The sequence below is a fragment of the Rhincodon typus genome, chromosome 27, assembly GCF_021869965.1.
Source record: "Rhincodon typus isolate 14 chromosome 27, sRhiTyp1.1, whole genome shotgun sequence".
Taxonomy (NCBI): Eukaryota; Metazoa; Chordata; class Chondrichthyes; order Orectolobiformes; family Rhincodontidae; genus Rhincodon; species Rhincodon typus.
The window spans coordinates 13,021,545-13,042,756 of NC_063358.1; the positions used below are offsets into that span (position 1 = coordinate 13,021,545).

The 21,212-nt window shown below is 37.7% G+C and overlaps 1 protein-coding gene across 1 annotated transcript; it reads left to right on the forward strand.

Moving 5' to 3' along the window:
* The first annotated feature begins 543 nt into the window (after positions 1 to 543).
* On the forward strand, positions 544 to 20,859 carry ak2 (adenylate kinase 2). Its single transcript, XM_020528532.2, has 7 exons — positions 544 to 810; positions 6,020 to 6,145; positions 9,060 to 9,170; positions 13,478 to 13,572; positions 14,497 to 14,569; positions 16,054 to 16,249; positions 19,836 to 20,859. The coding sequence occupies exons 1-7, from the start codon at positions 712 to 714 to the stop codon at positions 19,862 to 19,864; spliced, it is 729 nt and encodes a 242-aa protein (XP_020384121.1). The 5' UTR covers positions 544 to 711; the 3' UTR covers positions 19,865 to 20,859.
* The last annotated feature ends 353 nt before the right edge of the window (positions 20,860 to 21,212 follow it).

Genomic DNA, 21,212 nt, shown 5'->3' on the forward strand with positions numbered 1-21,212 from the left:
TCCTACACTACAGGGATGAAAGTACCAGCCTCTCTAATCTCTCATTATAACTCAAACTTTCCAGTCCAGGTAGCATCCTAGTAAATATTTTCTGCATTCTTTCTAATTTAATAATGTCCTTTCCATAGTAGGGCAACAGAACTGCACACAGCACACCAAATGTGGCGTCACCAACCCCTCATACAGCTGCAACAAAACGTCCCATCTCCTATACTCAATACCCTCTCTGAACGATGAAAGCAAGAATGCCGAAAGTAATTACAAAGTAATAAGATAAATTAATTTGAATAGACAAACATGATAACTAGACAGTGCACGCTTGAAAGACTGGCACTGAATTTTTAACGTAATATCCACTTCCGGCTGAAGGAACGAAACAACCAGCGCTGCCGCTACTGCCGCCTACCACGTCACTGCACATACGCTCGAGCTACCGGCCGTACGGTGGTCGCGCATGCGCTCTAACTGCCCATCGCGCCACAGTGACCGCGCATGCGCTCTAGCTGCCCGTCGCGCCACCGTGACCGCGCATGCGCTCTAGCTGCCCGCCTCACACTGCGACCGTGCAGGCGCTGCGGCCGCGCTCTAGTTCCTCCCTGCACTGAGTCGGCGCGAGGAGCTGGGAATTAGCGCGAGAGGAAGTGTTCGAGGCAGCGCGCGGCGAGTGGAGTTGGTCCCGGCCTTTCAAAACCAACCGACATCAAACGAAACATGAGTCCAGGAGCAGGCAAGGAACCGAGAGAGAACCGTGTCCAGAAGGGGATCAGGGCTATTCTGCTGGGGCCACCCGGGGCAGGGAAGGGCACACAGGTGAGAGGAATTGGAGGTTGACTGAGGGACGAGGATATTTTGACTGTTGAGGCCGGGAGGTGGTGAGTTCAGCCATTGGGGGATTCAAAAACGCAGAGGCTAATGTAAGGAGGGTGTTGGGGAGGGGAGTTAAAAGGAGAGGCATGGCTGGGTCGTGAAAGGCAGAGGGACATGAAGAATTGGGTCATTAGGGTGAAATTATTGATGAAATTACTTTTCCAAAAAAGTATAGTTTCATTGTAAAGATTGTACAGTTAGATTTCGTAACAGATCAAAATACAGCATATTGAAAGTTTAATATAGTTCTTTCGATGTAGCATGTGACACTCTTGAGTTGTCTCAATACAAGAGGTATTTATACATCCCATCACAATCTACAGCATGAGGGGTTTTACAGTTTCCAACAGTTATAATCCTTAGGCCTTTTTCCATTACGCATAAAAATATAAACGTCTGCTGTAACATAAATGTAGATTATACAAACATAAATAAAATATCTTTAATCAAGTACTTTAAGCTTATCAAATCCCGTTTTCATTACCAACATGTAAGTTTTATATATCATTCTGGCAGAGGAGGGAGTATACAGTTGTTCCAGCTCCACCATGGAACATCTATCCATACGCTTCCTAAATTTTAAATTTGGATAAGGACTCTTTTAATTGATTAGATGGTCCAGTTTAATATTTTTATAACAAGGTCCAGTTTAATATTTTTACAACAAATAAAGCATTATTTTTTTTCTGCTTCAGATTTCCAAAATGCTATGTTATTTCACAATTTTCATTAGTAATTTGGATTCCATTTTACTAAAATTGGAGATCCAAGTGAGCTTCAATAACCTTCATTTTTTTCCAGTGTTAAAGCATTCAATTAAGTTCTTAAATTATAAGATCATTTCTAGATTGAAGTCTAGATTGAAACTAGTGTAGTCAAATTTAAGATTTGCGATCTTAAGAAAAGAAGTTTGGAAAGGAAAATCTTTTAAGCTGAAGTCTGATCAACTTAATTGCATCATGGTACTGTTAAAAAAAATCTTTTATGTTTGTATAGATCTGAATTTATGCTAGTCAAAGTGGACAGATTTTATTTTTATACTTGATGAGGAAAGGCCCAAGGTTATGACTACTGAAAAATGAATTGCTTCTTCATCAGCCACTCCTAGGTTGGCTAAATCTTCCTTTTCTGAACTTGTGGGGGCATCTTGAACTAGGTCACATGGTTATAGAATAAGTGAACACTAATTTTTAAACTGAACTGTGACGGACTTTCTTCCAAAGGGAAGTGAACATTTGGAATTCTCAATGCCGACACTAGCCTGAAATGTTGTGGATGCGGCATCACTGAAGAAGAGATAGATTTTGAAATATCAGGGAGTTGGCAGCTATGCTGAGTAGGCATGAAAGAGAAGTTGAGGCCTAGAGCGGATCAGACATGATCTTGTTGAATGGTGGATGCCTGTTTGAGAGGCACCTAGTCCTATTTCTTGTATTCTTACACACTTAAGAGCTGCACTCCATGCAATCCATGCAGTGAGCAATCCATATGCCACCATCCAGCTGCTGGCAAGATGTGAGGGTGGTGATAATATATTGATATGCCACCTGCTTCTTTCCTGTGTCATTTTACCATCCTTCTTACCTCCCAGCCTGCTTTCAGAGGGCTGGTTAAAATATTAGCCTATATTTTTCTCTGGAGCATCTTCACAATACATGCAGGCTTCCTCTGTACAAGATTGGGGCTGAGTAGGGTTGGAGTGTGTAACTGCCCCTGAAAGACCCCAAATTTCATGAGGAATTCACTCATGGGGCCACCAATCAGAGAAAACTTGCCCCCTGAAAATAGAATAGAAGGCTGTGGTGAGACAACTGAGGTAAAGAATTCCTTGCAAATGAATGTGGAATCTAAAAGGTTTGTAACTTCAGGAATGATCATACTGTGGTAGGGGAGCAAGGAGAATGTAGTGAATCTTACTGTAATTAATGCAGTACATTGTCAAGTTTACATCTGAGATCCAAGATGCTGTAAATAGGATTATAAATACCTGAATAATATAAACCAACTTTGTACATGTGCGTTGGAAACACATTAACTGTAGTCTTATCAATCTGTGGAAGTTGTGCCTAAGCTAATGGATTTTCATTTGCTGATGTTGTCAAAAAGTTGTCAACTGTCACAGCTTAACTGGGATGAGTGCACCGATAATCCTGTTTCACCGTTTGACAAGCCATCACAAATTGCATAAATGTATAAAATCTGAGTGAGACAACCAAAATGTCTAATTTGTCTGATTACTGTACAGGACAAAGCAATCAGCCATATTTCTTCAATAACAGAAAAAAACCTGTTTATTGTGTACTTAAGAACAGATTTCTAATTTATACCAATTTAAATTGCATTCTTTCAAAACACACACGCAATCACAATTAAGAGTCAGTAGACAGACGGTTTAACATAGACTATGGCCAAGGTAAACAAAATTCCAAAGATCAAAAGTCCAGACCGTAAAGTGCAGAGTTATTTTTCTTTTAGTCCTTTTGATTTTCGTACTGACGGCACACTGTTGTCAGCCTTTGGTTTGATGGTTGATTTGGGAAGGGGTTTGGGTATAGAGAGAGAGAGGGAGAGGTATTGATGCTTTGTGTCTGGAGGCTTCTGGGTGTCTCTTCCACCGCTGCTCTTGGCTCCTATCAGCCTTTTTAAAAGTCTGTAGGTCAACCAGAGAACTGCTGTCAGGTAGCATTTCCTTAACTTGAAAGATTCTTGGTGTTGCTCAGTCTTGACTTCTGATTCTTGCTGCTTCCAAAAGCAGCATCGTATTGCACATCTGAACAGTGTGCAACATTTTTTATTTTCGACTTGTGAACCTTATTGGTATTCCAATTACAGGGAATCCCGAACTTTCAAGGTCCAACTTACGAATGCTATCTACTCGTGGATGTATTAATATTAATTTTAAAAATCCGACATTCGAACATTTCTTTGTACTTACGAATGGCTGTTTCATGTTGTCCTGCATAGTCAGAGTCATACGACATGACAACAGACCCTTCGGTCCAACCCATCCATGCCGAACATAATCCCAACAAAACTTGTTCCATTGTCCCACCTGCCTTTTCCTGGCCCATATCTGTCGAAACCTTTCCTATTTGTGTACTTATCTAAATGTCTTTTGAACGTTATAATTGTACCCACATCTACCACTTCCTTACGAAGTTCATTCCATACATGAACCACCCACTGTGTAAAAAAAAAATAATTTCCACCTCATGTATTTTTTAAAATCTGTTCCCTCTCACCTTAAAAATATGCCCCCTAGTCTTGAAATCCTCCATCGTAGGGAAAAGACAACTACCATTAAATCTATCTATAACTGTCATTAGTTTATAAACTTCTATGAGGTCTCTTCTCCACCACCTACGTTCCAGTGAAAAACCCCCAACCTTTCTTTACAACTCAAACCTTCCATACCTGGCAACATCCTGGTAAATCTCTTCTGAACCCTCTCAAGTTTAATAATATCCTTCCTGTAACTGGGCAACCGGAACTGGACACAGTATTTCAGAAGAGGCCTCACTAATGTCCTCAACATGAATATGGTCCGACTTTTAAATGGACTCAAAACATTCATAACCTGGGGACTGCCTGTATGTATTTTTCAATTTTTGGAACGAGAAACTAAAAAACTGGACAAAAAGTGTCGTCTGTTGCATAACTTATGCCTGTTGTCTTTAGTCAGTTTTAAATTAATGTTTTGCCAGTTTGTTGTGGCTTTAATTTTAATGGATACTTATTGTGGACATTAATGAATTATTTAGATACTACTTTGGTGAGAGTCCAAATATCCCATATCTTGAAACAAGGTTTAGGGTAGTGTTACTACATGACTGCTACCAGTGTTCATTCAGATAAAATCAGTTCTCAGTGTTATCATGTAAGAGCCAGCAAGTTATGAAATGTGAGAAGGTGAATTGATCCAATATGCCACTGCGATTGTTTAATTTGGAATCTGTTAATTCATTCTAATTGCAATAAGCTTTCTTTTCTTCATACTATTTTTTACATTTATGTTTTCAAATCTGAGTTTGATTTAATTTTGTCCATGAGACACATTTTCTCCTCTGTCTTTCCTATTTTTTTCCCTCGAGCTATTTCTACGAAACTGCTGACCCACCAATGTTTGATTTTGGGCTATTGCAAATATTTCCACATCTGCTGATATTTCCCACCCACTTTTTGAATTTTTGTTCACGAACCTCTCTTTCAAAAAAAACCCATCCCACCTCCAAACTCCATTCTCTCCAGATTCCTGTCACGCCTCAAAATCATGTCCATCATCCACACAACTCTAGATTTGAACATCACCAATTGGGTTCTGCACTACCATAGTGCTGAAATGACCCTTATTATGGTCACAAGTGACATTTTGCTTCCATTTTCATAATATTACCCGTTTTCACTATAGCCTCATCCCACTTGCTGTTGAAACCCTCATCCTTTTTCAGCTTCGACGGTTCTAGTGTTCTCCTGGCTGTCCTCCAGTCTTAAGCACACCTGCTACTCTGCTGTCCCTATCTGAAGTTACATTAAACATTTTCAAGCATCACCCTTCTGATCATTGACTCGCATCAACTTGTGTTCCAGCAATGCTACAGGTGTAACATTCTTTAACTTTTTGTTCAGATCTCTCAATGGTCTTAACAGGTAATCTCTTGGAGCCTTGAGTGTGTCCTCAATTTTTATTTGCACCATCACCTTTGGCTGCCTCGTCTGAAAGCTACGAAGTTCCCTCTGAAATAATTCCTGCTTCTCTATCAGTCTCCTTTAAAATGTTTCTTAAAACCTACCTCTTTGACAACGATATTAGCCACTTGTCATTGTATGGCTTGGTGTGAAATGTCAAGAGATTTTTTATTATGTTAAAGGTGCTTTATAAAGTCAAATTGTTGTTAGATGGACTACAGTTTACATATATAGCAAAGTTCTCTTAGTTGCGCAGCTGCTGCATGCTGATTAGTGTGCCAGAGTTTCAGAAGTTGCTACCACGCATGGACCTCAGAGGCCCTTGCAGAAGAGAAAAGATCTAAAGAGAATGTAACGCATAATAGAACATAATGCACTCAATGTCTTAACAACCTACTCAAGTAATTTTGTGGTACTTCTCAATTATATATAGAGATACCTTAATTGCATTCCTTTCTTCCTTTAGGCTCAAAGACTTGCGGAGCACTACAATGTCTGTCACTTAGCAACAGGTGACATGCTCCGAGCAATGGTGGCAACAGGATCAGAATTGGGTCTAAAGTTGAAGAAAACAATGGATGAGGGCAAATTAGTAAGTGGTGTACAATAAATCGAACATTGTTTTCTGTACTAAAATGCTAATACCTTTATTTTTTGTGTTCTAAAGTTATGATTGACATCTAAATGCAATTTAAACTTTATTAAATAAATGCTGGCATCAAAGCGGTAAAGAAACAGCTTAGTGTAAAAACTTTATTACTAAAGATTAGGAAGATCCTGTCTTCAATATTTCCTTGATGGAATTGGGTGATTTAGCCAAGGAGGAGATGGGCAGCGGAGATGCAATGACAAAAGTATCTCTGGGCAAAGGCAAAGATTAAACGAAACTTCCCACAATTGCTACACCTTAACAGTTTGCAGTGACTCTTATGAGAAAGTGTAAGTCTATGGTCATTTGATGAGGACTCAGTTGGGTTCATGTGATGTACTCTGCATTAAAACTGGTTGTCAGTTATGTTACGCACAGAATATGATTGCTGTTCGAGCTGTTGTGGTGCAGTGGAGGTAGCCCTACCTATGAGCTAGGAGGCTCAGGTTCAAGTACCACTTGTTCCAGAGTGTTGGCATTACACCTCTCTGAACAGATTGATAAGAAAATAGATATTATAAAGAAACAAAATGGTCATGGATCGAGTTACCAAAGGGTGCCCAGCACTCCAGATTAGTTCACAGTATTTCAGTCTGTTAATCCACAAGGAAGCACTGGGTTGCATTTAAAACAAAAAAATCATCTAACAGAAGTATCCTTTCTTCATTAGAGGAACAAAGCTAACAAATTCCATATTGGTAAAAAATATGGGAACGTTATTAGATGATGTTATTCTTTGTATCCACGACTTGTGTCCACAGGTTGTGCAAGTTCTTGAATATATTATTAAACATACAATGCTCCTCTGCTGCTGCCTAGATGTGGATAAAACCACAAGTGGGGCAGATACTAAATCATTGTTCTACATTGTGAAACAGTGTGCTCAGAGAAGCCAATTTGATGAATCTTATTGAACCTGTTTTTGATTTCTGCATAATCATTTACATTTTCAAGAATTGTGTATATGTTTGTGTGATCTACTGTGTACATTTGTGCGTGGAAATGGCATTTACATACATTTTGTGTTGCAAATGTCTTTGATAATTTTTGCCTTTGTTTTCCTCTTGAAGTTTTGGCATTTTTAAGTTCATGGAAACAGGGTACCTTTCAGTACTACATCAAAATAAGTATCAATTATGTGCAAGTTTTAACAGTGAATTTTACCAAAAGTACATCAAGTGGCAATTGGATGATCCAATGTCAAAATGTGTGTATTTCTAATAAAGACAGCTGGATAGTGATCAAGAAACCCTTGCTTGTTTTCCCCCTCACCCCTTTTTCCAGGCCTTAAATTACTGAGGACTATAATCACCCTGAAAGAGATCGGCACACTTGCACACTAAATGATTCTCCAATCTTTTCGTTAATTTGGTTTTTCTCAGCTACCTATTATTAGTCTGACTTTTTAAGTGTACCACTTTCATTGTCTTTTAAATGGGGCTGCAGAGAATTACTGTAATACATGCCATTTCTGATATTGCATAACTGAATTTGTGGTCGTATGATTAGTGTAACCTAAGGAACTTAAAACAGCTGAGAATGATCAACCGAGAAACCCTTTCACCCATTATGATTGTACAAGCATCTTACTGGAGCAGTCAAAAATTGGTTCCATGTATACATGAATGGTATCCAACTGCTTCAAGCACTTGATCAGTTTTTACTTAGCTCTCTTTTCATTCTTGATTTTGTTATTCATCAGTGATTTTTTTTTTAAGAAAGAAAATTAATTAATTAATTTGATGCAAGTCCTACAAGCTGCCATGGTGAGGTTTGAACTCAGGATATTAGCCCAGGCCTCTGGATTAAAAGTTTGATGATACTACCGCGATAGTACTGTACCTCCTAATAGAGCCAACATGACAGCTGGTTTCTGCCAAAATGTTTTATTTTGCTCTTACCCATGTTAGTCATACTCTTAGTTCTATATCTATCCATTTCAGTTCTCAAACTGGATAATTCTCCTGACTGTCAAACTCTTTTTCTGTGGTCAGCAAATATTGGCATTTTTTAGATTCATTCAGTAGTTTCTATTTTATTTATAAGCTGTACTGTAACTTGTTGGGAAGGTCTTGCAATGCAATAGGTTGCACCTTACCTCTGAGCCAGAGGCTTTGAGTTCCAGTCCGACTTCAGGACACAGTGACTGCGAAAGACCATTTGAAAAATGACTAAACAGGTGGATCATCACCTGGCAAATCCTTCCACTGCATCTGTGGCAGGAGGTAAGAGCAGGAGAAACTCCAGGTCAGCTATCTTGATGCAAAGTGGTGTCTCTCCAGCTATAATTTTTTGTCTTCAGTGTAGCAACCTGTTTCAGATGAACAAACGGGCTATGGAAATAAATGTAAGCTTGTGCTTCATCTGCCTTATGGGTCTTTAGACAAGGGAAACCTTCCAAGTATAAGTACCTTGTAACCCTGATGTACTTGTTATCCCTTTATGCACTGTTGGTTCTGTTAAGGCCTGAAAGAGTGTAACTTTTGTGATGCTAGGCAAGTGTATTATTATATTTCAGTTCAATTGGTATTAACTCCATTCTATTACTGTATATATTTTTCAACATCATAGTAGTCCGTCTCTTCAGTTAATTGCTGGAACTAAAATTTAAAAAAGATCAAAATATCATTTTATGTCTCCCTTCTATACATACCTACCCCTCTAGTTGGGGGAATCGGTGTGTACACTTCATAAGGGAACTTGTGTGAATCGTGCTTTTTTTTTTTTTGAAACCCCAAAGCTAAAAGTCTTTCTTGAACAGCTCTCCATTTTAGCTTACAGAATGAGGTGCTATAAGGCACTGGAGCTTATTTTATAAAATTTCATGTTTGTAATTAATTCTTGGTTATTTGTCTAGGTCAGCGATGAGATGGTGGTTGAACTGATTGATAAAAACTTGGACAGAGCAGCCTGCAAAAATGGATTTCTGTTGGACGGATTCCCACGTACTGTGAATCAGGCACAGATTGTAGGTTAAACTTTACTAAAATTGTATGGCAGACTGAAGCATGGTCTTATAACATTATCCTAAAGCACCAGAAGTAAAGATATCCAGCTATATTTGACTTGACTTGACAGTTCTATGAGAAATATGCAGGGAATTAGTTTATTGCTGCAATCTTATTTTGAGTTTAATGTTGCTTTAGTTCCAAAGAGCACAAATAGTAGGAGCGACGATTAAACTTCTTATAAAAAGTATAATTAAGAGGGTTTAAAAATAAGTTTATGTTTCAAAGGAAAGAAGATAATCCAGGAAAGAGTGGGGCCCATTAGGGATGGGGGCGGCAAGTTGGGGGAAGGAGTGGGCAGTAATCTGTGCACGGAGCCACAGGTCATTGGTGTTAAATGAGTATTTTACATCAGTCTTCACTCTGCAGAGAAAGGATAGGATAAAAAATTCAGGATGAAGGACTGAAATTTTCGAGCACTTTGTCATAGGGAGTGAGGAGGGATTAGTGGTTTTGCTGGGCTTAAAAATGGAAAAATCCCTAGGTCCGGATGAGTTGCATCCCAGGCTGCCTTGGGAGACAAGGGAGGAAATTACAGGGGTTCTGAGCCAAATTTTTAATTCCTCTCTGATCGCAGGGAAGATGTCACAGAACTGAAAGACTGATCCCACCTTTCAAGCAGGGTGATAGTGATAAACAGGGGAATTACAGATCAGTGAGTCATAGATCAGTAATAGGGAAATTATTGGAGAAATTCTGAAAGAGAGAATTAATCTCCACTTCGAAAGGTAAGGTTTTAATCAGGGATAGTCAGCACAACTCTGTCAGAGAGAGGTCGTGTGTAACAAATTTTATTGAATTTTTCGAGGGGGTGACCAGGTGTGTAGATGAAAGTAGTATGGTTGATGTAGTTTATATAGAATTCAGCAGAGCTTTTGACAAGGTCCCACACAGAAGACTGATAAAGAAGGGATCCAGGGTAACTTGACATATTGGATCCAAAATTGGCTTAGTGATAGGAGACAGGGTGATGGTGGAAGGCTGTATGTGTAATTGGAGGCTATTGTCCAGTGGCATACCACAGGGATCAATGCTGTGCCCATTACTGTTTGTGCTATATATAAATGATGCAGAAGAAAATGCATGGGGGATGATAAGTAAGTTTGTTGATGACACCAAGTTTGACTGGGTGTTTGTGTGGAAGAAGGTCTTAGGTTACAGGAGGATATAGACAGATTGGTCAGATGGGCAGATCAGTGGCAGATTGAATTTAATCTTGATAAATGTGAGATGATGCACTTTGGAAGAAGTGATACGACAAGGGAGCACTCGTTGAATGGCAGTATAGTAGAAAGCTCAGAGGAACAGAAGGATCTTGGATTGCTTGTCCACAGATCCCTGAGGTGGCAGTTCATGTAGTTAAGAAGGCATATGCAACACTTGCCTGTATCAGTTGTGGCATAGATTACAAAAGTAGGAAGGTTATGTAGGAGCTGTACAAGATTTTGGTTAAATCTCGCTTGGGGTACTGTGGGCAATCTTGGTCACTGCACTATAGGAAGGATGTAGTTGCACTGGAAGGGATGCAGAGGAGATTTGCCAGGATGTTGCCTAGGATTGAGCAGTTTAACTATGAAGAGAGACTGGATAAGCTTGGGTTGCTTTCTGTGAAGCAGAGAAGATTGAGAGGATACCTGATTAAGGTATATAAGATTGAGGGGCATGGACAGGGTGGATAGAAAGCAGCTGTTCCACTTCAGTGAGGAGTCACGAACAAGCATAATTTTATGGTGAAAGGCAGGTGGTTTAAGGTGGATTTGAGGAAGAAAACAATCCACCCAGAGCTTGGTGGGAATCTGGAATGCAGTGCCTGAGGGAATAGTTGAGGCGGGAAACCTCACATCCTTTAAAATATTCTTGGATGAGCCCTTGAAATACCATTACATTCAAGGTTATGGGCCAAATGCTGGAAAGTGGGACAAGTGTAGATTGAGAGTAGATTTTTGTTGGAGCAGACCTCATGGGCCAAAGGGCTTCTTCTGCACTGTATGATTCTCTGATGATAATGAGGGCTATAATTGTAAATACTTGTGATTTTTTTTTTGTGGAGTAAAATTAATGATTTGGTCAGTGTTAGCAATCTGGCTTTTCAGGTACCTTTTATAAGAACGTGGAGCTTAAGCAAACGTATTTGGGAAGAAGATTAGTTTTGATAGGCTATGTATCAGGAAACATAATTAAAATCTAGTTCTAACTGGACAGTGCAACAACTAGCCCACAGTTAATCTTGATATCTTTGCAACCAATGCTTACAAGCATAATCTTCCAATGACCTTGAAATTGTAGGATGCCAGTTTGTGTGGGAGAAACAGTCACCACTTGTACAATCTTATTAAATTAATAGATAAAATTCATCAGTGGAGGTGTATTCAATGACGGGGGTGTCAGATAGAGCAAAAAAAAGTACAAAATATAAGATGACATCCTTATGGTTTGGGAGCGATTTTTTTGGCTACCTAAAATGCTGATGAATAAATGATTCATTGATGATAAATCCAAGAGGGTGTTTGACAATTCACAAAGCACAATAATTTAATGTACTATTTTGTTAATTGGTTACTATTGTGAATGGGATTTAAAGGAAATATACATAACTCTAGGTTTTGGACTATTTAGTGAAGTGAAATTAAGGAACCAAAGTTAAGGCCACTTAAAGTATTAGATGAGTTGGTGTTAAATATAATATTTCAACATTGGTGAACATTAATGAAGAGAATAGATTGGTATTTTGTACGGATACTTATTGGAAAAACATGGTAGAAAAGTCAGAGATAACACAGTGTGGAGCTGGAGGAACATAGCACAGAACTGTGTTTTCTCTGACTCCAGCATCTGCAGTTCTTACTATCTCATGGTAGAAAAGTCAGACTGGTTTAAACTATTCATAGCCTGCCATTCGATTCAGTGCCTCAAATGAGTTTCAAAATCCATATTCCTTTCATCACAAAGACTGTCTATTGCCATCTCTGTAATGTCACCTGTCTCCTATCACACCTCCCTTGTCACTGAAACCCAAGCCATCTGGTCACTTCCAGGTTTGATTTTACCAATTCTGTCCTGGCTGCTTGTGCATTGATCCCATCTCTTCAACTTGCTATTGACTACCATGCCTTTAACCATCTAGGTTTCACATTCTAGAATTCGCAACTTAGAGCTTCTCTACCTTTTCACCATCCAATTTTCCTTTTCCGAAAAGAACATGTTTTGGTTTTGGTCACCTCTCCCGAAACCTTTGGTTGTTTTACTCTGCATCTCTGTGAAATGCCTTTGGACATTTTCCTGCATTAAATGTACTATATAAACTCAAGTTATGCAAGCTCTGAGTGGTGTCTATTCTTTAGACCGTATGGTGTGGGTGTGCCTTATGTGGGTTGACTTGTAGCAGAAAGTACTGAGCTAACAAAGCAAGTTTATTGCAACAGAAAGTAATGGAGCACATTAGGTATTAATTAGGTATTAACCAATTTGTTTCCAGTTTATCGGCTTATACTCTAATACAGTTACATTTACCTGTTATGGCTTTCTGTTCATTGATTATGCTAATATGTGGGGTCCTGGGTTTGAATTCTGCCATGGCAGATGGTAGAAATTGAATTGAATAAAAAATCTGGAACTAAGAGTCTAATGATGACCATGAATCCATTGTCGATTATTGCAAAAATCCACCTGGTTCATTAATGCCCTTTTGGAAAGGAAACTGCCATCCCTACCTGATCTGGCCTACATGTGACTGCAGACCCATGGCAAAGTGGTTGATGCTTACCTATCCTCTGGGATGGGCAATAAATGCTGGGCTAGCCAGTTGCACCCTTTTCCTGTAAATTAATTTGTTTAAAAAGTCACCTTTATTGTTATCTATCAATGAATGGATGCCAGCCAATTCCCCTCAGTAAATGAAAAATTATTGGATAAAACCAAAAGAACTACAGATGCTGTAAATCAGAGACAAAAATAGAAATTGCTGGAAAAGCTCCAACAATTTCTCCTTGTCTCTGGAAAATTGATAGAAGTTGGGGAAGATATCTCATTACAGGATTCATCATAGATATTATTTGTGTTGCATTAATTCAGATTGAGATCTGGCAGACAGTCAGTAGCCAGTTGTGGGGCATTGGTTAAAAAACTTTAAGCAATGCTTCTATACTGTCTATCTTTTGAAACCCCATTTTGGCACATATTTTAAACATGAGTTATTTGGCAAGCATGTGTAGATGCCATGGACATATGAACTTTTGCCTTATTTGAATATATTTTGCTCTTGTTGCAGTTTGATCAACAATTGGAAAAGCGATCTGAGAAGCTAGACTCGGTGCTAGAGTTTAAGATTCAAGATGACTTGCTGATAACCAGAATCTGTGGCAGGTAATAATTTTTTACTTGTTCATAGACAGGTTTGTTACACAATACTTGATTAGCAGCAATTTGAATGATAGTTGGATTTTCACAATTACTTAAATAATTCAACAAATAATGTTTTTAATCATGCCCTGTTTATGCCTACTGTGAAAAGCCAATTGTAGTGTCCCATTTGGGAATTTTAAAGGATCCATCGGGTGCAGCTGCTTCCTCTGCTGACCATTGCTGTCACCAGCAGGTCCACCCTATTGAGTTTGCACCACCATCAGTTCCAAACATTGTTCCACAGGATCATAGTGCCTGCCTTTTTTTTAATCATGGTACAGCAGACAGTACAGAAATAATGCTGTTAATGGAGGGAGTGGATTTCATGTGCCAAAATTTTGCTTCTGTAAAAAATCAAGTTTCTAAGACTAAATATTAGTCAAAAAGTAAGGGTTCAACTTTTACACAAGTTTATACAGAGCAAGGACTTATCATTTACATGTATGTAAGAGTTAGCAACATTAATTATAGACTCAGTATCATTACTAAGCAGTATATGTGTCCATTAAATTGTTGGGGGTGTGGTTATACAAAAAAAAACTTTAGGCTCTTGAAGGAGCTACTGTATTTTATCCACCAATTGACATCAACAATCTGAATATGCAGCCTGCACTGAATTTGACCTGGAGTAAGAGTCTTTGGTTGATAAAAGTATTACTACTTTGTACCTTGTTCAATTTAACATTCTCGTTTCATTGTAGAACCTAATTGTGTTGACATGGTAAGCTTACTTAATGTTTCCCAACAGTTAAGTGTAATTTGAGGTGAAGTATTTGCTCTTCATTGAAAAGGTTAGTTTATTAATGAATGTAACATACCAAATGTTAACTACATTGAGTTTTTATGAATAAAATCTTCTTGTGCAATCATTTTGTTTTCTCTCAGACTGATTCACCAGCCCAGTGGACGCACTTATCATGAATTGTACAACCCACCCAAAGTGCCAATGAAAGATGATGTATGTATCAAAATAGTCATGATTGGTTGTGCACTGTCCTTGATATTAGGCAAAGTAAATTATACATGGGTTATTTCAAATTAAGTATTCAGACGTATACAAATGTTTCCCAAAGCTAAAACGTTTCATTTACATTTTACTGGTGTAGAACCAGAGTGCAGCAATCTCCCAGTCTACAGACTCAGCAGGTCTTCAAAACAAATATGTTCAAGTAAAGGGAATAAATTTTCTTTGAGCATTAATGGGTGTAGTTATCTCAGTTGGCTTCTGACTCACTTGCAATTAACAAATTCTTGCTTGTTTTGTAGATACAATAAAACTGGCTTAACAGTAATCTTTGTGGATGCCTTCAGGTATCTGATGCATGTAGTTCTTAAGTGTATATTTATCAAATTAAAATTGGGCTTCTGTGCAAGACTGTACTCCTTTTGATGTACCCTTTAACAGATTATTCCATTGCATTGAGAAGCTCTATAGATATGAAGGTGTTTCTGTGGGCAGAATGGCACTTTCCACTCCAAACTTAACAGTCTTAAAGTACCCATTCAGAATTGGTTTAAAATCCTCTACTAGCAAAACTACATCCAGAATGTATGCCTCTATTTACAACTTCTTCCTAAGAGATTGACAAGAATTGCCTGTTCTTGCTTTTATTTTCTCTGGTATTGAGAAAAGTAAACCTAACTATCCCAGACTTATAACCTCTGCAAAAATGACATATGCAAGTTTAGGTGACAAAATCCCTTTCTCCCAAACATCCTTCCGTACAAATCATGGAAGGTTCTTGACAGTTAAATAAATCTTGCGTTTATACAGTTTATGATGCTCCAGTTTCAGTATTGAAGATCGACCATGTGCTGTATCTTGTTATTTTTGTATCTTGGGCGATGGCACGTTAAAAGCCTGCGTTTTTAAAAAAAAAAAAAATCAGTCTACTGTATTGACTTTTAGCTACTAAACATGAATTTCGTTTAGTCCTGCATTCAAAGTCAGAGTTGAAGGCTTTTCTTTCTTCTGGCAAAGCTTTCAGAATGTAAGGACTCAAATTTTCTGTAGTTATAGTAGTAACGTGAATTTCTTTTCAACCCTGGGCAGTATTGCACTAACAAAGTCTCATTTCAGTTTGTATGAAACAAGTGTTCCCTAATAGGCGTAATTTCTGCAGAGTATGGAAATAGCTGATAAAATCCAAAGATTGTAATAGGCATTCTCTAAACAATCCAGTCTAAATTGGAAGGGACCTGCAGTTGACTGCATGGAGGAGATTTTCAGGAAGAGTATATGATGTTTCTACTAATGTCTCGAAATTTTTTCCAAGTTTGTACTTTTTACTGGCCTGTAGATTGACTGACAAATTATCCTCTTGCACCCCAAATTGTGCATGAATGGTCCTATGTTAGAAGAATTATCTTCGAGTGTTCTGAGACTCATTTTGTGCGACGTGGTTACTAATGAATGTATTGTTTGTTTGTTTCTATTCGAAGGTAACTGGTGAACCTTTGCTAAAACGTTCAGATGACAATGAAGAAACGTTAAAATCTCGTCTTTCTGCTTACCACACCCAAACCAAACCTCTGATTACATATTACCAAAAGAAAGGGCTCCATACAGCTGTTGATGCCGCACAGCCTCCTGATGTTGTATTTTCTACTATTCTAGCTGCATTCAGTGGAGCTGCATGTAAGGACCTGGTTATGTTTGTTTGATTTATTGATGTGCTGTCAAATTTAATACACTGCATTATTGACAGGTAAATTGTAATCTTAAATTTTATATTGGGTAATGTGATCATGACAGTTGTTGAGGTAATTTGGATAGCTGATGAAATTCATTCCCGTGACTTTAGCTATATTATTGCTAGATTTTCAAAAAGATTACAAAGAAATACCTTTGTCTCAAAACCTGCTACAGACTGCATTTTGCAACCTATCATTTTCACTTTTTGCTATTTTGACAAGGTCTCTGAGGTTGAAATGGCTTGATTTGCCAGTTGGTCAATTTAGAACCAGTTTTTCCAAATCAAACTGGTTAATCTGTAATTTCGAATTGGTACTTCAACTTCCATAAAAGAATCACAACATTTAATGCATATTGAGTTTAAAATGTAACTGAACTGATTTGCTATCAAATTTAACAAGCTATGTTTCCTCTCTGGTCAAATGCAATTGACAACATTGCATTCAGCCTACAATATGCTATCTAAACCAATTTGTCCACATCGAGCGCACATGGATTTTTTAAAAAAAATCAGTTTTCAAGTAAGTAGTGGACTGGGAATTCATTTACAGGAATTAATCTATTCGGTATGTCAGATTGCACATTTTGAACTTTGTCTTAAGTTATGGAATCCTATGCATCTGTCAGTTGGAGTTGAAAATGGGTCATTTTGATTTGGTTATCCTAAATGTTAAATTAGAAATTAGTTAATCCATGGGGAAAATAGTAGTATTTAATAGTGCAATATTAAATGGACTCATTAATGTTCTGTGAAAAATTCAGCTCAGTAAATTGTAAATGTATAAAATCATCATCTAAACCTGTTATCCTGTCAAAATGATGATGTTCATTTCTATTACCTTTTCTATTTTCTCTTCGGGTTATCTTAGAGAGACAAAATTTCCCAATGTTGAGCTGCCTCCTCCTCTCGTTTGATAACTGGCACTATTCTTTGATTGTTTACAGACATATCAAATTTATTTCACTTTAAATAATGTTTCTGAATGACTGGAAAATCTGTCATGCTGCAAACTAATACTCTTTCTTTCTGTCAAGGATTTTTTACTTTGCATATTTATGCCTATTCCTCAGCACGCTCATCTCATGTTTTTCTGCCCTTAAACATTTTGCTTCTGAGAATTATGGATAACTGGGTGGCCTACAAAGTGAGCATAATAAACCTTTTATAGTAACTAAATGGATCGAATGGTGAGTACAAATTACTGCTGAGAGATTGGGTTTATTTTCTGTTGGAAGTCCTAATAACAAATAGTTTGTTTCTTAGGCATGTAGATGTCACAAAGTAGATTGTACAGTTCCAGTAATGTTGTCCAAAGTAAAATGAATGAAATTTTGGATTATTTATTTTATGAGAAAGGTAGGATATCCTTTTCTCATTCTGTGAGGGTTAATGAACATATGTCCTGGATTTAGAGTTAATATCCTACAGTTCATCATAATTCTTTTTATAAATTTGTAGTTGCACCTGAGTTTCTACCGAACAGACTAGCTCTTGGCTGGCCCATGGCGTGCTGCTGATAGATCTAAAGGACTTCTGATTTCTTTTCTTTCTGATAGATCTTTCAAAGCTCAGTGAATATTTTCATGCTTGTTTTAAATTTTGTATTTCTAAGTAAACTTTGAGTTGAATATTTTAGCAGGCTGTGAATCTTATGGCAGGCCATTTCAGTTTTGCATGAATGAGGTGCCATTTAATTTTGACACTTACTCATGTTTCACATTTGTATATAATTTGTTTGCACATTTATAAACTGAATCCTGAAGTAAACAATTTTTAAAAGTTTACTGAAGAAACAAGCACGTCAGTCAGCAAATGTGGGAGAGAATCGGGGTAATGTTTCAATTTGATTAGCTCTTTATCAAAGCTTGAAAAATATTAGTGATGTAACAAGTTTTAAACAAGCACAGAAGTGGAAGATGAGGGAAAGAATAAAGCAAGAGAAATTGAATGATAAAAGGGGTGGTGGATCAGTGCTAGGCAAAAAGATGATAACAGGGAAAATAAACACAAGTTGGGTCTGGAGTAGGTGTAAATAGGAATTTTAAAATTAATACCCAGGGCTGCCATCCAAAACAATGGGGGAAGACGTCAGGATCTAAAATTGTTGAACTCCATGTTGTGTCCAGAAGGCCATAAAGTGCCTTAAATTTACAGTGTTTCTTTGGAGGTATTGGAGGGCGGCTGGAGAAAAGAGACCAGAGTTCAATGGGCGACTAGAAGCTCAGAATTATGCTACTGGACTGGATAAAGAATTTCTGCAATTTGGTCATCCAATCTACATTCAGTCTCTGTAATATAGAGGAGACTAAATTGAGTCATAAATATAGGATATTAAATTGAAAGATGTACAAGTAAATAACTGTTTCAGCTGGAAGTTGGTTTATGACCCTGTTCGTGGGAAGTTGAGATAAGACCATTGTTACCTCTCTTGCACATGTATGGGAGGATAAAGTGGGAAGGGGAGTGGCTTTTCAAGTTGATTGGAGTAGATCTGAATGTGGCAGTGTGAACAATTCCATCAGAATTCTGAAAGAGCAGGGAACATATACTTTGTGATGCATCATAGTGGGGCCATTGGAAATTGCAGAGGATGGTCCATTCAGTATCGTGGAAAGTGGGGAGATGGGAGAGGAAGTGGTGAAAGCAGAAGTGCAAGAAAATGTCATGGTTGAGGGCTTTGGAGAGGAATCCTTGGACGAGGAACATATATCGGTTGCTTTGGTACAATAGGTAGCATGGTGAGACCAGATGCAAGAGAGTTGAAGAAACTGGGAGAATGGAATAGAGTCCTCTCAAGAAGTAGAATGAGATGAAATGTAGCACAGATAGCTGTGGGAGCCAGTGAACCTAATGGATTTAGACCATATGGATTCTGCTTGTCCCCAGAAGTGGAACCAGAAATGTCAAGGAAGGGAAAAGTCAAATCAACCAAGGCATTTCAAAGCAAGATTCTGAACTATGTACATCACCAACAAATGATGCAGGTTTCTAATCTGCAGTGTGTCCTTCAACCCTGTAAAGTTGGGAATAAATTGACTCTACTGGATGGCAGATGGCCCTCCTGTTCATAACAAACTGATTGGACTTTTCCAGCTTTCTCTGAATTTGTTTAACTCTGCTCAGGAAAGCTCTTTTTAAAAATAGTTTCTATATCTGTGAACCTGTAACTTTTTCAAAAATCTCAATAGAGGACTATTTGTTTATCACAGCAATGACACTTTACATCCAAAACAATATTTTATATGGTTAATAATGTTTAAAGAAGCAACTCCAATAAAACTGTAAACCAGAGTATGGCATTTGATCAATCTTCTTAGTAAAATACTACTTACTTGCTTCGATCAAATTTCAATTTCATTGATAATGGTATCGAGATTCTCAGAAGTCTCTGCATAAAGTTGCAAATTTTAAGATGGTAGACACTGCTGTCTGGTTCAGTTTTATTGCTAGTTATGTAGCAATCAGAAATTTTATCATTACTGTCATCTAATAGAATCAATGAAATATTTTGTATTGGGTTTTCTTTAGCTGAGAAGTGGAGGCTTGGTCTGTACTGAGCGAGGTGACCTTTCTGTCTTCATCCTTACTGGAACTTCCGGGATGATCTACCTGTCAAATTGTCTTCAACGACTGTATGATTGTTAACGGATCGAATTTATTTACATGCTATTTTCGTTTAAGAAAATTAAACATGAACAAAATAAAAACTGAAAAATAAGTGAAACCAAAAGCTGAAGAGAAACAGCAGGTCAGATAATATAACTGGAGATTGTAGAACTGTTTACGCTGTGGATAAATTTGAAGCGTTGACTGTTTAATTTCAATGTAGAGGATGATTTTCTGCTGTAGTTCTAGTTTTTATTTTTGCTTCAAATGAAATCTATCTTCATCCTTTGTTCCTCAATTTCAGTTTTGTGACATTGAGACATTAAGTATTTGAAAATTAACCTCCATGGCACATTATGCTAAGTCTCAGATTTTTATTTTTGGGGCTTGTCAGTGACCCTGTTCTGAGAGTTTGGGGTCCTACAGGTACCATCATACCTGAGTAATTTTCTCATCTGCACAATATTTTATTTTTCTGTTAAACTCAGAATCTAGTGTCCATTTAAGATCATTACGTTGTTTCTGATTCTGGTAGGTCTAAAGGAGAAAAATCACTTTTGACATAAATACAAACTTAACTCTATTTGGGATAACAAGGTGTAGAGCTGGATGAACACAGCAGGCCAAGCAGCATCAGAGGAGCAGGAAGGCTGACGGAAGGGTCTAGGCCTGAAACATCAGCCTTTCTGCTCCTCTGATGCTGCTTGGCCTGCTGTGTTTATCCAGCTCTACACCTTGTTATCTCAGATTCTCCAGCATCTGCAGTTCCTACTATCTCTAACTCTATTTGGGAAGTCTTTTCTTAAAATCTAAAGTTCAACCTTTTTAATTAATGTATCCTGTTCCAAATTGATAATTTTATATTTTTCCTGTTTTTCAAAGAGGAGATTGAGAATTTGCTTTGCTTTGTAAAAGAGTTCAAATAAAAGTGAACCAATGAAGCTCATTCTGGAGTATTCAAATTCATTTATTTGTCTCATGATGAAAGGTAATACTTTGACATGTGATTGACCTCATCTTTTTAAGTAGAAATAGTATAACTATATTTCTAATTAACTTACAGATTGAACATCATCTTTATCTGGGAATAATTTTGTTTGTGTCTTCACCTTAATTATTTCTACCACTAGTACTGCTGTTATTTTAGAGCATTCAGATGCATTATCATTGGGTACCAAATTTGAAAACAGTAAGCATGTTTTCTTCCATCTGCTCCATTCTTCCCCTTGTCCTGACATCAGTGGTTGGTCACCAATGGACAAAACTAAGAAATAAAAATTAGGGATATTGGTACGGGAA